The sequence below is a fragment of the Sphaerodactylus townsendi genome, linkage group LG07, assembly GCF_021028975.2.
Source record: "Sphaerodactylus townsendi isolate TG3544 linkage group LG07, MPM_Stown_v2.3, whole genome shotgun sequence".
NCBI classification, from domain to species: domain Eukaryota; kingdom Metazoa; phylum Chordata; class Lepidosauria; order Squamata; family Sphaerodactylidae; genus Sphaerodactylus; species Sphaerodactylus townsendi.
The window spans coordinates 47048528-47063776 of NC_059431.1; the positions used below are offsets into that span (position 1 = coordinate 47048528).

General features: G+C 43.7%; 1 protein-coding gene across 2 annotated transcripts in view; it reads left to right on the forward strand.

Moving 5' to 3' along the window:
- ARSK (arylsulfatase family member K) overlaps nucleotides 1-15249 on the forward strand; it is a 30931-nt gene that overhangs the window by 12340 nt on the left and 3342 nt on the right. The window contains exons 4-7 of one of the 2 annotated variants that reach the window (XM_048503629.1): nucleotides 5271-5323; nucleotides 5501-5553; nucleotides 8712-8883; nucleotides 11412-11633. In XM_048503629.1, coding sequence (XP_048359586.1) covers nucleotides 5271-5323; nucleotides 5501-5553; nucleotides 8712-8883; nucleotides 11412-11633 — 500 coding nt within the window. Of the gene's footprint in view, nucleotides 1-5270; nucleotides 5554-8711; nucleotides 8884-11411; nucleotides 11634-15249 lie in introns of both variants that reach the window. The other variant, XM_048503628.1, reaches the window with a different exon arrangement.

The window sequence follows — 15249 nt, forward strand, 5'->3', positions numbered from 1 at the left end:
TTATTGTTACATGAACCAAAGTTCATTTGGAAAGAACGGATCTTAGAATTCACTGCCCTCTCCCTATGTGAACACATGAATTGGGGGGAAAACCCAACTTTCTCCTGACACACACCCCTCCCTGGTTTCTGTTTTCAGCGCATTGCTCCCGATTCTACAGGCATCCCACCAAGTGACAAGGATCTAGCCAGAGTTTTTTCAGGAGCAAGAATGCCATCAGTCAATACCCCACAGAGACACTGACTGCAAAATCAAGAGTACAACCAGGGGCTAACCGCCCAAAGGTAGAATCTCCACGCATGAGGTCCCAATGAGGAGAAGGAACTTCGTGCCTTCTTGGACAAGAACCTCGCTCAAGGGTTCATACGTATGGCTACCAAACACACTATCACACGCTTGCCTCCCGCTTTTGGTTTGTAAAAAAGAAAGATGGGTCCCTACGGCTTTGCACAGATTATCGAGGTCTCAACGCGGTCTCCCTCTCCAATAAATATCCTTGGCCTTTGATCAAGGACCTTTTAGATGCACTCCTCCGCAAAAGGCGCTTTATTTTACTAAATTGGACTTGGAGAGTAGCTTACTACAGGGTCAGAATTGGTTGAAGGCTATGAACATCCTTGACTGCGCTTTAACACAAAGTTTGGACAGTTTGAATACTTGATAATGCCATTCGGGTTAAGTGGGGCCCCTCGGGCTTTTATGGCCCTTATCAAATCTAAGTTCTCCATGATTTATTGTACAAGGGAGTTGTGGCATAATTAGATGACGCTTTTAATTTACTCACAAACCATAGAAGAGCATGAAACATTGGTTCGGGAGGTATTGAAACGCTTGCTCTACAACTCCCTCTTTGCCAAACTCTCCAAATGCTGTTTTCACCAGACCTCCATTGAGTTCATTTGGGTTACTGGATCTCGCCCGAGTGGCTTGAAAATGGATCCTGTTAAAATTAGACGAAGTCCTCCAATGGCTCGCCCCCACCAACCGCCCTAAAGAACTCCAATCTTTTCCTTGGTTTTCGGTATAATTTCTGTCGTGACTTTATACCCCACCTCGCTGAACTGACTCTCCCTCTCACAGACCTCTTACTTAATTAAAGGTAAAAGGATCCACTGTCCGGCCAAGCAAGCCCTGGGCCCCCCTTTCCTGGTCTTGAAGAGTGTCAAACAGCCTTTCAACTCTTAAAGTTCAGCTTTTACCGTTCTAACCGAACCGGTCCTAAAGCTACCCCGGACCCAGGACTTCCGCTTGTGGTTCACGTGGACGCTCTCGGACAAAGCACTTGGGGCAGCCCCGTTGCAGAAAAATATAGCATAGGCTGGTTCCGCAGCTTATTTGTCTAAGAAATTCTCTGGTGCTGAACTCCAACTGGACTGTAGGGGGGGGATAAAGAGACTGCAGCCATCAAAGTAGCACTCTCCCACTTGAAGCCACTGGCTGGAAGGGGCTAAAGCACCCCACTTTCAGGTTTGGTCGACTGATCACAAAAACCTGGCAAGCTCTTTCCACCCCCCCCTCAAGATGTCCGGGCAAAACAACTCCGTTGGGCCGATTTTCTTTTCTCGTTTCTCTTTCACAGTCCATATTTTTCCCCGGGAAAACCAATAAACTAGCTGACGCTGGCCTTCGCCTCCCCGAGGAGGGGGGTGGAGCTGCCCTTTACGAGACATTCCACGCAGACTGTTCCTCTCCCCTCCTCGCCAGTTGGGGCTGCCTGTCACCCGACTGGGGTCAAGCGTCCACCTCCCTCCTCCACCCCCCATTCCCTAGTCTCGTCTCTCCTTCTCCTGCGGGAACTTTCGAGGAGGCGGGGCTGCACGAGCCTCCAACGGAAGAAAGTGACTCCCAATTGCGCTTTGGAGAATGGAGTTTGGCTGGGGAGGGGAGAATGTTGGTAATGTAAAGATGCCTCCCCCCCCTCCGCAAGCAGGTTCTTGAAGCCTGCCACGATGCACCGCTCGGCTGGACATTTTGGCTTTCCTTGAAAACTCTGCATTTGGCCCGCCCGGGCAGTTCTGGTGGCGCAATGCGCATAAGGAGACATTAAGGAGGCATATATTAAGGGCTGCTCGGTTTGTGCAGAAGCCAAAACCATCCCGGGAAAGCCCCATGGGCTGTTGAAGCCTCTCCCGGTGGCCTCCACGCCTCTTTGGGAAGTCATCTCCATGGATTTTATTACAGATTTGCCCGAAAAGTCATGGCAACACGGTTTTGTGGGTGGTGAGGTGGACTTATTTTTCTAAACAAGCCCATTTTATTCCATGTGCTTCCATCCCCTCCGGCTCCTAAGTTGGCACGGCTGTTCATTCAACAGGTTTACTGGTCCTACATTCCGCCCGATAAAGGTGGTCTCCGGACCCGCGGCCCCCAATTCATTCAAAGTTTTGGAAGGCGTTTTTGGGGTTGTTGGGGGCTTGCGCCCGGCCAGTCGCCGCCTTCTACCAATGCCTTCAAAGCGTGACGGTGAAGACGGAGAGAACGAACAAGAACCGAGCTAGTAGGAGCAGTGGATTTTTCACGCTTGTTACACCAACTACCACCAAGACAATTGGTGCGAGCTTATTCCGTTCCCGGAGTAATGCGCCTCATAACAATGCGGTTCATAGCAGTACAAAGAAAACCCTTTGAAATTGTGTCTGGTCGCTCCTTCCCGCCCGTTGCCACAACTACCCGCGACAGCTTTGGACCCTCCAGAATTTCCAACAATGGATTTCGTCCCTAGCCCGAGGGTGGAAATCGGTCCAGACACCATGCCTTTACAACAGGCTAAGGAACTCCCAAAAGCTGCAAGCGGATAAACACCGCCAGATTTCCCTCTCTGCGTGTGGGCGCTTGGGTGTATTTGTCCACCAAAATCTCCAGAGATCGTGCATAGATTTTCCAAATTGGAGCAAAAGATTCGTGGGACCTTTTCAGATCACTAAAGTGATTAATGATGTCACTGCCCGATTGGATTTGCCTAACTCTCTTAGTAACATTCATATTATCTTCCATTCCTTATTGCTCAATGAGGCTCCCGCTTCGGAGGCCTAGCGCGACCAGCCCGAGAGGCCCCCACCGACTATTAATGATGGCCACAAGCACCTACGGTAGAATTGACGCTTATCCTGGACTCTCGCTTTAATCGCAAACGCTTGCAATATTTAGTCTCTTGGGTGGGATATTCCTCTGGGTATAATCGTACTGCCGTTTATTCCTGAAAATATTGACTGCCCCCACCCTGTATTAACCTTGCTTTCCACCGCGCCTTTCCGCATAAACCTGGGGGGGGGAGGGGTCTTCTTTAAGGGAGGCAGAGTGTAAAGGATTCAATGGTGTTGATGGTAAAGTAACCTTGAGTGCATTCCACAGCCCGGGCGATGGGCCAGCTTCATGGCCGGAGACTTTCTCTTTGGCTTAGCGGGAGATGAGGACTCCGTTCCCATGGGAAGCAGGAAGGGGGATGGGGTGAATAGAGTTATAACCTGTGCTTCTGGCGGGAAGTGTCATTCCTGCCACTGCGTGTACTTGAGCTTTCTAAGATGTCTGAATAAAACGGTCTTTTATCACCGAAGAGCCTTTTATTTCTGCTTCTATGGAATTCCTTACACATTTCCTCCTTCAGCATGCCCCTAATGGAGTCAATTATCTCATTAAACTGGCTGGATGCAGCCCCATTTACTTTACTGGCTTTCTTTGTTCTTTTGGTGCCAGCAGGGACATCCGGAGCTGCAACTCGGCCTCTGGGTCTCTCTGATGAGCTTCCAATGGTCACAAGGGCATTAGGCTGAGGAGGGAGTATTGCAACCGCTCCAGATGCCATCTTCTGCACAGCTTCTTCCTGCTGTTTTTTACTCCAGGTGATGGCACCTGCTGAGAGCCATCAATGGAAGCAATGGTTGAGGCAGCCTTATTAGGGATTGTGCCTGCCAAGCAGTCCCCTCGGTCAACACCAGCTACAAGAGGTGACTGCAACTCGTCCTCTGATGGAAATTCATCCTCTTATTGGTCTACAGCTTGCCGCAAAAAAGGCAGGAGGAAAGGGCTGCTTTTAGAGCTAAAAGCATCCAGATTCACCTCACGTGCACAGTGCAAATGGGCATGAGTGCTCTCTCCTGTTTGCTAAGGTCAGGGAAGTAGAGACAAGCAACAACGATCATTTGATGCACTATAAATGCTCTTGTTATCAAAGTACCATGTTTAATAATGAATTATAACACTAATAGTCATTCAGGACTATTTTCTACTGTGGAAGCACGCTACTTTCTCTACTGCCACACCACAACTGACCGCACTTCAATCTTTCTGTGAAAAAGAGTACAGTTTGCTTCTCTGCCTGTAGCTGACAAAGTTGGTTCAATTGACCTGCTTCTTTTTATCTCTGCCTCAGTGTTACATCACTAGTTCGACATGACACGACATGACAAGGAAAAAATAGAAATCCTTTTGAAAACAGAGGTGAGGGAAAGAAGAAAATGACTGAAAAGGAGGTTGCGCAACTATATGGGGCAGTGGTTCTTAATCTGTGGGTCGTGACCCCTTTGGGGGTCAAATGACCCTTTCACAGGGGTTGCCTAAGATGTTCTGCATCAGTGTTCTCCATCTGTAAAATGGAGCAGTTAGGGTTGGGGTTCACCACAACATGAGGAACTGTATTAAAGGGTCATGGCATTAGGAAGGTTGAGAACCACTGAAATAGGGGCTGAATGAGGACCTGGTTTTGGTGGGATGGAGAAATAAAGACAATTACAACATGACTGCGCACTCAAGAGAAGCTGGCTTAGAAATGGATCAAGAAAAACATTGCAGTTAAGGTGTTTGGGTAAACAACAGAGGAAAAATGAAATGAAAACATTTCCAGAACCAAACAGGAGGGAAAAACGTGCAGAATTAAAAAAAAAACACGAAACATTTTAGCTGCTTGGCATAAGAGGTGCCGAAAGCAAACAATGTTGCCAGGGAGGGTCTTTTGAGATGGAATAGAATAGAAACTGAAAAATTCCAAAAAACCCACAGCAAATGCCTTCTCATTCAAAAGTTCTTACCTCAGTCTTTAAAAAAAACCCTTCAAAAATCAATCTGAGAGTTCTGTTGGGAAAGCAGAAAAAGGGAACCTTGTAGAAAAAAGGAAAAAAAACTCAGTTATGGCCTGGAAGTCTAAATTTGTTTAATTGATAACCTGAAGGCATTAAGCATAAAAAGAAAAATCTTGGAATCTGAAAATGTTACCATCTTCTTGTGATTATGCATGTGCTGAAATGCCATTCACTGAATCTTATTCTCATTTTCAGTAACCGAGTAGAAGCTTGGACCCGGAATGTTGATTTTTTGCTTCAGCAAGAAGGTAGGCCTGTGGCAAAACTCATAGGTGACAAGAAGTATGTGAGGATCATGAAGAAAGATTGGGAGATCACTGATAAAGCAGCAACTTGGATAAGGGTCAAGACAACTAATTTAACACAACCTTTTGTTCTTTATTTGGGATTAAATTTGCCTCACCCATATCCATCACCCTCTTCAGGAGAAAATCACGGAGCATCCACATTTCTGACCTCTCCATATTGGCTTGAAAGGGTATGTAAATATAAACAGCTTGAAATGTCTTCAATAATTGTGTTTATTAGGTTTGATGTCTTGTTCCTCAACTTTGTGTTATTAACATTACCCGCTTTCTAGATGTGTGCTGTGTGCCCTGACTCCGTGTTGGCTAAATTCAATTGCTCTTGGATGCAGGGGAATATCATAGCCCCAGTTTTCGAAGGTTACTGATGTGGGAGTCTTCAAGTGCTGTTGAAACTCCTTGGTACTTTAAATATGTGTGAAGTAATTATCTTTAATACGACTTTTCAGGGCATTTGCCCCAACATAGCCAAAACCCAGTCTATTCTGGTCAAGCCCCCTCCCTCCCTCCCTCCCTCCCTTACTGTCTTCTTCTTTAACTCCTATATCCTGGAACTTTTTTTTAAGCTTCTCCATTCTACCTCCTAGCCCCACCTCTTTACTGGTAACAGGCTGTGAGGGCTGGACCTTAAGTATTATATCTGGCCTTTAAGGGACATGGCCCTGATTTCCTGGGGGATTAAGAGAGGTGCTTGTAGTCACAGGTACCAAGAAGCCACCACGGACCCCTATGTTGATGGGTACGAAAGAGTGATCACACATGCTCAGATTGGGTTACTCCTGTAGTCACAAGCTTAGAGTCATGGCAGTCAAATCCAACCATGCTGGAGTTGGTATGGACCTGTGTGTGCCAGGTTATACTATCGCAATTTCCAATCTGCGTTGATCTTCATGTAAAGCATATTTTTCCCTACTGAAGTACTGAATGCTGCATAGTAGATTGCCATTTCCTGAAATATTTGCAATTCAACATAAGTAATGATTTTGTTTTCTTCTGTTTGGCTTTCGAATCTAACTGATTACCTTTCCCCTTCTTGGGCAAAAAAAATAAATAAATCCAATTTGTCTACAGAAAGACAGATGGTATTTTTTACCACGAAGGGAATCAACTATTCCTATTTATTTGTATTATATTTGTATTGTTCCCAGATGCTGTTTTACTGTGGTCACAGCAGTCTCTAAGACGGGTTACCTTGACTCCGACTGCTAAACGGCAGCAATTCAGCAGAATGTTTTAAAGGGAACATTCATTCTATTTCTTCACAACGCTTAATTTCTATTACTAAAATAAAGCAAAAGTGTGATTTCTGAAAATTTTAGCTGTTTAGAAAATTTCTTGGTACAGCCACTTCTCACAGATTTTATTATAATACCATTAATCTGTTATGCATGGATGGGACAAACTACAGATTACATTTTTAATTGTAACTTCCTTTCCGCATTTATTTTTTTTAGTCTGCCTCTTTCTACTCTCCCCAAAGCTAATGGTAACTGCAGTTTGGAATCCTCAGAAGAGTTGATTGCAGGTTGCCTAGCAACTCCCAATATGGCTGCCAAGATCTCACAATGTATTCTAATGAGATCTCCTTGATAACATTTTTATTAGAAGCAGGCACTACTTGTATAAGGTTTTTCTAACCCCACATGTATTTTTATGTTCTTCTATGAACCTGGGGCGTCTCCCCATAGACTACCAGTAAACCATCCCTTAGGAGTTGAGTGGCATTTTATACCTTCTCTCTCCTAGTGAAGGTTGTTGTTGTGTTTATATTTATCAGTTGTGTGGATGCAGTTTAAATTTTTAGATTCATTGTGCAGTCTATTTGTGCATCTATCTACTGTACATTACCCCAAATCTGGCAATAGCTCAAATGCACAGCATTTCTTCAGGAGTATGTTTGGTTCCTTTCCTTCCTGTGAATTTAGAGACAGACTTGTTTATCACTGAAGCTTTCTGGGGATAGCTGTGAACATTGACCTTCAGCTGTGGCATTGCATATATTGACAAGAACTGGGGTTTTTTTTTACTCATGCTTAGTCAAAGCTTTGGGACTTGCTATCAGAATAACAAAATGGCCTGAAGCAAACCATTTGATGTGTACATAAGGGAATTCCTTTGTATGAGTCCAAAGGTCTCATGCACCAGATGGGGCTTTTGAGTCCCCACTCTTTAAAGAGTAGATTCCATTGCATGTGATCAGGTTGCTTTGTGGGAGAAAAGTTAAACAAGCTGGAAAGGTATTTCAGATCTTTGGAACTGTGGGCTATATTAGTTGGAATGGAGCTTGGCATTAAATCAAACTCTTTATTCATTTGATAAATCATTTTAGAACAGTGCATTGACATGATGCGGTGTATACTCACGGTACACTGTGTTGCTAAGCAGATAGTCTGTAGTGTAATATATCAGCTGGAACCAATTTCCAGACATTTTTTTTTTCCTAGACACATTGAGCTACAATAAACAAGGAAAAATCAAGTTCAGTTCTGTAGGAAGAGGTGTCATCTTACAGAATTTACACAGAAATGTGTATGGTAAGGGTTTCAGTCCACTATGGCTTCCATAATTTTCTGTCCTGCATTTTAATTTTGTAGTCATTTTTGAAAAATGAACATGATACAACATTTGGAATTTTATTTTTTTTTAAATACATTTTTGCTCCTCTGTAGACTTTACATGCAAATCAGTATGAGTTAGACTCAGCCAGCTTTTTCACTTGGTCATACCCAATTCCCCTGTACATTACAACCAGAGGTGGGATCCAGCAGGTTCTCACAGGTTCCCGAGTGTAGGTTACTAATTACTTGTGTGTGCCTAGAGGGGGTTACTAATTGGTGATTTTGCCACGTGATTTTTGCCTTAGTTATGCCCCTCCTCTCAGCAGTAGCACACAGAACTTGAAGCAGTCTAGCAGGAGGTGCACTGGTGTGCATGGCAGCCTGCGCCTGCGTGCATTCGTTTCCTGCCCAAGGACCGGCGCAGCGGCTGCGTTCTTGCCACAGCCCTGCCCAGGAATGATCCACCCCGGAATGCCCACCCACACCCCTGTCATGCCCCGCCCAGCCCCATTGGCGCTATGCCACAGTTTGAATCCCACCACCATGGGAACATGTTACTAAAATTTTTGAATCCCACCACTGATTACAACCTCCATTTTACATGAGTATTGAAACTCCCCTGTGCAATTTAACCAACAGTTTGAGGAAATGGAGCTACCATTTGTAACTCCCACATTTGGTAGCATGTGTACTTTGAGGCGCCTACTTGAAAGATGCTAATAGACTGTACATTCGTGATGTTTGTTTAACTAATGTATTTCTGCTTTTGCTAGGTAAAATATAAAGCCATAAGGATTCCAAAATGGTCTCCATTTTCAGAGTTGCACCCAGTAGATTATTATTCTTCTTACACCAAAAATTGCACTGGGAAATTTACACAGAAAGAAATAAGAGATATCCGAGCACATTATTATGCCATGTGTGCAGAGACAGACGCCATGCTTGGTAAGAGAGCTGCTAGAACATAATTCACTTATCTATATTTTAATGTATTTTGGAAGAATATTACAATGAAGAAGTTTATTGGCATTTGAATGTCTCAAGACTGCCTGTTTTAGTTTTGATGCACGTAGATGGGATTAGCTTCTTGTAGAAAAGTTATTCAAAGTGTTTAATTAGGCATGGAGTATTTTCCTCGGGGCTCTTTGCTCCATAGTGGGGTCTCCTCACATTTCTCTGTTTACATGTGGGGAGCCGCCCCACCACCTGCTGCACAACTTGCCTATCCCCAGTTGTCACAAAACTGCCAGTTTTGTTTTTAAAGCCCTTAAATTTTTATATCTATATTTCTGTGTTACATTGATATTTTTGTGCGTTTCACAAAAGCTAGCCATAGATCCCCTTTGAAATACCTGGAAGCCCTGGGGGGAGGGAGACCAAAAGCAGCGGAAACCTCAAAGCCAGAGAAAACATTTGGGTTTCCCCACTCTGATTAACTGCAGAACTTTCAGGATCTGTGTGTACAGCATGCATCTGCAAGGAAATCTCTGGCCTGAAGAAAACATTCCCTTGCTGCAGGATAGAGCAGCAGTAACGTAATCAGACTAAGAGTGTCTTTAATATTTTATTTATTTAGACTTCTGCGCTGTTCAGCTCACAAAGTTAAAAAGTAATATATGAAGAAAGGATGGTTGAGTGATTAAGGCCTATAGTAATGTTCTATGCATAGTCAAAACCATGTATTTTGGCAAGCCAGGTTATGTGTGATTCACCTGAGCAGTTTAATGTTCCAAACTTTTTGGGAAGGAGAATGGGTCATGTAGATAAGGTGAATCACATGCACATTGTCATGCAGTGTTCTCAGCTACATGAGACATTATTTGTAGACTGTTGCTTATTGAATGCATCATGCTAAGAATGCTACCGTGTTTCCCCGGAAATAAGCCCTAGCATGATTTTTCTGTATTTTTGGAGGATGCTTGAAATATAAGCCCTACTCCAAAAATAAATCCTAGTTACAGATTCCCCGGCAGAGCCCCCGCCGTGCCCTGTCTGCTCCCTGAACGTCCCCGGAACACCCCTGCCTCCTGGGCGCTATGCCCCTGAGGCGCAAAAAATAAGACATCCTCTGAAAATAATCCCTAATGCATCTTTTTCAGCAAAAATCAATATAAGAAATCTATCTTATTTTTGGGGAAACACGCTACTATAAGCCTGAATGTCTGAACTGGTTCTATGTGGCTCAGAGTACTGCAAAAGGAATAATAAGCATTTTCACATCTGGGGTACAATTCTGACAAGACGGGTATTGGAGAGGAAGTGTCATTTCAGTGGGTCTACCCTAACCATTCAGTTGCCTGTACCTGACACACAAAAGAAAGCTGCTGGATTAGATCTAGGTCCATCTTGTTCAGCATTTTGTTTCCTGTAATGTCCAACCAGATAGCCTAGAAAAACTTAAAAGGAAGGCATAGAGGTCAAACCCTCCCTCAGTTCCTGTACCAATATGAGAGCTTGTACATGATACAGTTTTATTATACAATTCCTTATTGAAAGGTAGATTCGTGACCATGACATTTAGCATTTGAGTTGTTTTATAGCCTGAAAAGAAGGAACATTATCAAAAAAGAAGGGAATATATCCACATTCAAAGCCTTTGAAGTTAAATTACAACCAATTTTGTGAGTATGTATGTTAGGTTTTTCCATTACTAACTGCTGCGTTATTTGGCATTCTGAGACTTTCAGCTTTATATTTTCAAAAGGCAAGCCTAATGATTACACAGAGAGAGACAGATGGAAGTGTGTACAGTATATCTGGAAACTCAGTTTATCCTTATCCTCCTACTTGTATTACTTCATCTTAACCCTTGCTAACCATTCTAACTTGTTTGAAAACCTGAGATGGTACATAAATTCAAAGGAGACTAAGTGGGCACAGTGTTTGAATACTTCAAGTACTTAAGTGAATAGGCAACATCTAAAGGTTGTTAGGGTCAGAAGAGTCAGTGGAATAGCCATATTGAGATATATTGTTGTAGAATGATTTAAACCAATGTGAGCTTGTTGAATCAGATTCGGCCCCATTGCTGAGCATACAGTGATTTCTAGTTCTTCTGCCAATTCTGGAGTACACTTATTGAAGGTTATAAAATGGAGCTTTAAAAATGGATTGCTGTGAATTTTCCTTGACATCTCCTCCAAATCTGAAATCTGCTGTAGAATTTTCTGGAGATATGGGAACCTATTTGGCATTTGGCTGTGGAATTAATTCACTCACAGTTTTTGGGCAGAAAGTAATTTGCCCTTCATGACTTCCTATCACCAAATTCCCTTCATCCTCCCAGGGAAAGAGTTTTGGAACCCATGAAAATAACAAGGACACCTGCATAAAGGAGAACATAGCTGACTTGTTCTAAATGCTTTTCATGTAATTGCTCAAAGCTACATCCTCATGATTTGCTTTTATTCATACAGAAGTTTAATGAATCTTTTAATAGTAACTTGTTGACATTTCCTTGTCTTTTGTTGCAGGTGAAATAATTTCTGCTCTAAATGAAACCGGACTACTCAAAAATACTCTTATAATATTTACTGCTGATCATGGAGAACTTGCTATGGAACATAGACAGTTTTATAAAATGAGCATGTATGAAGCAAGTTCTCATATTCCTCTCCTAATAATGGGGCCAAGCATTAAATCTCAGCACATATCCGGTGTGGTGTCACTTGTGGATATCTATCCTACCTTGCTCGGTAAGAATTTTTTTTACTAAAATAAAAGAATTACTTAATATTAATGACTTTTAGAGTCAAATAAAAAATTCCATGGAGAGAAGAACATCTCACTGTGACATACCTCGAAAGATGCCATCCATAGATGTGGGCAAAACATTAGGACAAAAACTGTCAGACCATGGCCATGCAGCTTGTAAAACCCGCAACAGCCAGACAAAGAATGCCTTTCACAAGGCCTTTTCAGATTAGGAAAAAGATACAAGGGAAAGCAGCAGCAGTAATTAGGGGAGTGGGGGATGTATCCGGTCTGCTGAGTTTTCAGTATAACTACAGTTAACAGACAGAATTGGCGGGAAAAGGAGGTTAATAGTCTCACAGCTGTATTTTGGAGAGACTCCTCGAATGCATCTATTGAAAGTGTACATGGGGAAACATATAGAATTTATCATTTGTGAATTGGCCGTCGCACACAGTCAAAGAGTGCTAAGAGACCACTGTTTTACAATGCACAGGTTATAAAATCACTTTTTTCCAATTGTTTGTTGCCATTTTTCATGTTCAAGAAGCAGCAAACTGGACAAGTTTTACCACCCTTCTAATTACTGAAGCCCTCCCCACACCTGCAATTAATTATGCATGCTATTCTGGCCCATTGCAAATCACATATTAACTAGGACAGTGGTGTTGAACTTATGGCACGGGTGCCAGAGGTGGCACTCAGAGCCCTCTCTGTGGGCACGCGCAGAGTCACCCCCCCCCCCACACACACATCTAGGCTGGCCTGGGCCGCTGGGCTCGATTATTAGCATTAAACCTAAGACCTAGTTTTGGGGAAGCGGTGTAGGTAACCCAGTTAAGCGCTGTTAAACCCCACTGATTTTCATACGAAGAACTAAAGCGCGATCCTTTACCTGGGAGTAAGCTTGGTTGCTGGAAATGGGGCTTGCTTCTGAGTAAACCCTCCTATGGTCGTGATTCACCCGTTGGAAGAGTTGCACGGTTGCTTCAAAGCAAAGCTACCAACTACCACTAAGCTTACTCCCGAGCAACGCACGCCTCGGAGCCAACCATTTTTTCTAAACTAAAACCTCAGTATTCAGGTTAAATTGCTGTGTTGGCACTTTGTGATAAATAAGTGGGTTTTGGGTAGCAATTTGGGTACTCGGTCTCAAAAAGGTTCGCTATCACTGAACTAGGGTGACATAATGAATCTACATAGCCAATTTGGGGTGGTTATGTGATAGTGCAACTACAGGCAGATTAAGTTAACTTTGAGTGATGCCAGTGCCAATCAGCAATCACAAAATAGAAATGATGCCATAGGAATTCAAATCTGTTTGCATCAGATTTGGGGCTTGTGAGCAACATCTGGCTCTTTTACATGCCCCCTATGTCTGTTCTGTGCTCCGTTCCTCCATATGGCATCAGGAACGTGGGCAAGGCCTTTGCTTGATGGGGCTTGTGGTTGGCAGTTGGTTCCTACCTTGAAACAGCTGCTGTAGGAAGAACAGGTAAGCTGCAACCCTCTGGGAAGACCAGGCTTCATTCCAAGAATGGAAGTCGATGTGGCTCTTTCAGTTAATGGTAATTATGAATGTGGCTCTCTGTGAGCTGCGGAGTTCTACTGGTTTACATTATTATGTAACTGAGGACAAAGAAAGTCAAAGCAAGGGCAATGTTTTCTGAGAAGCAATCAGTGAAGGGGGAGTTTTCCAGTACTGCTGAAAATATTCATAGAAATGCAAAGTAGTTTCTGCCAAGCCTACATTCTAAGAAGAGTCCTTCTTTTAACATTACTAATCTATTGAGTCACACAGTACATATTTCACTCCATCTTTATCCCTTCTTGTTGGTGCTCTTTTTGTTCCAACTGTGTTAATTTTTTCCTCCCTTCCTGAAATTTGTATTTTTAAATCACTGTTCTTCCTGTTCTCTCATTCTCCATATGTTCCGCTGGTTCTTTCTTCCTGTAGTTAGAATGATAAAAAATAAACACATAAATCAAGAAGAATGAACGTATTGAGGAACAAAACAATACATGTTATTTTCTTAGCCTTAGCCTATTGTAAAAAGATTTGTATCTTCTCTGCCCCTCTACTTTGCATTTTATTTTACTATATGATGCATCATTAAACATCCACACATGCTTTGGGTTTAACAGCTTGAGCCATAGGTGACTATGGTCTGCCGAGCACTGCCCCATCAAACACACATATGCAGTAATTTAAGGCATAACTATTATGAAACTGTATGCATATATATTTCATTTCTGGAGAACCTCTATGCATGTATGGTTGCCTCTCCCTTACACTGTTGAACTTTAGCTTTTCTGTAAAGAAGTGAAGGGCTTCCCACTCTGCCTTCCTCCTTTTTCTTCAGCATGAAGCACAACAGGTCAGGCAAGAGAATGAGATGATGGAGATGACCAGGAGCCTGTGTAGAAAGGGAAGCTCTTGATCTTTTCTTGCTGGCTGCTGTCATAGTTTTACTCTCCCTTCTCTGCAGTCAGCTTGTTCTCTTCCTGGCAGCTGTCCCAGTACTGTGATGAGAGCAGAGAGGTTTCAGAGAAGGGGTTGGGGGCATGTGGAAAGGACAGGCCCTTTACTTCCATATCTGGGACGAGGCCCACAGCCCATGTAGGCTCACAGCGTACTCATCTTCCACTCCAACCACCAGTGACTGTTTTAAGAAGGGATCCACCTGCCTGCTTTCCAGTTGGATCTTCCCGAAGTCCATCTTTTTCAGATGTCCTCCTGCCTCAGAGAGAGAACAAACAATTGGTTGCTTACAGTGAATGGCCCTTCTCCTTGGAGGACAGGAGGACCACTTGACCTCCCAAACTTATTGTCTCTGTATTCTTTAAGTTTTCTGCTTTTTTATCCCTGAGATTTTATTTTTCTACTTTTACACCAGTTGCAGTTAGTGCTAGTTGAACTGCTATCAGAGATACCTGAACTGAGAAAGGGTGACTCCCACTACAGGAGACAGGAAGTAGAAATAATTTGTTCCTGCCTCTCTGAAGGAAGGGGTGGGAATAATCCAAGCAAAATGTCATCCTGTCCTCCAAGGAGAAGGACCATCAAGGTAAGTATCCAATGGCCCATTTTGCTGGTGTAAGTATGTGTTGGCAGATGGGGGCGTTCCTGTGCCGAAAAGGTCAGGAAGCTAACTAAAGCCAGCTCTGCCCCTGGAAATGCCTCTTTCAATACTGGCATGAGCTCCTGCACTGGAGGAATGCTAGTGCCATGGCAGTGCTGGTGCCTGACGTTCATGCTATTGCACTGCTACCCAGCACCAGTGTAAGTGCACTGGCGTAAATGCCTCTTTTGCCAGCACAAGTGGCATTTACACCAGTGCTGGGGTCACACCACCTCCTAAAAGGTTTCCCCAGAGGTATAGCTCCAAGGAGGCGGGGGCGGGGCGCACGCGATGCACCAGGCGCGTGCCCCTGTGGGGGTGTGGAGAGGGTGTTATGGGGGCAGGGCGGGGGCATTCCGGGATGGGGCAGGGACAGAGGACACACTGGTGCACCAGGCGCTTTCCCCCCTTGCTACGCCTCTGGGTTTCCCTCTCCCTCCACCCAGGATTACACTGTAATTGTTGTAAGGATAGACAAATACAATTTTGGGCGTAC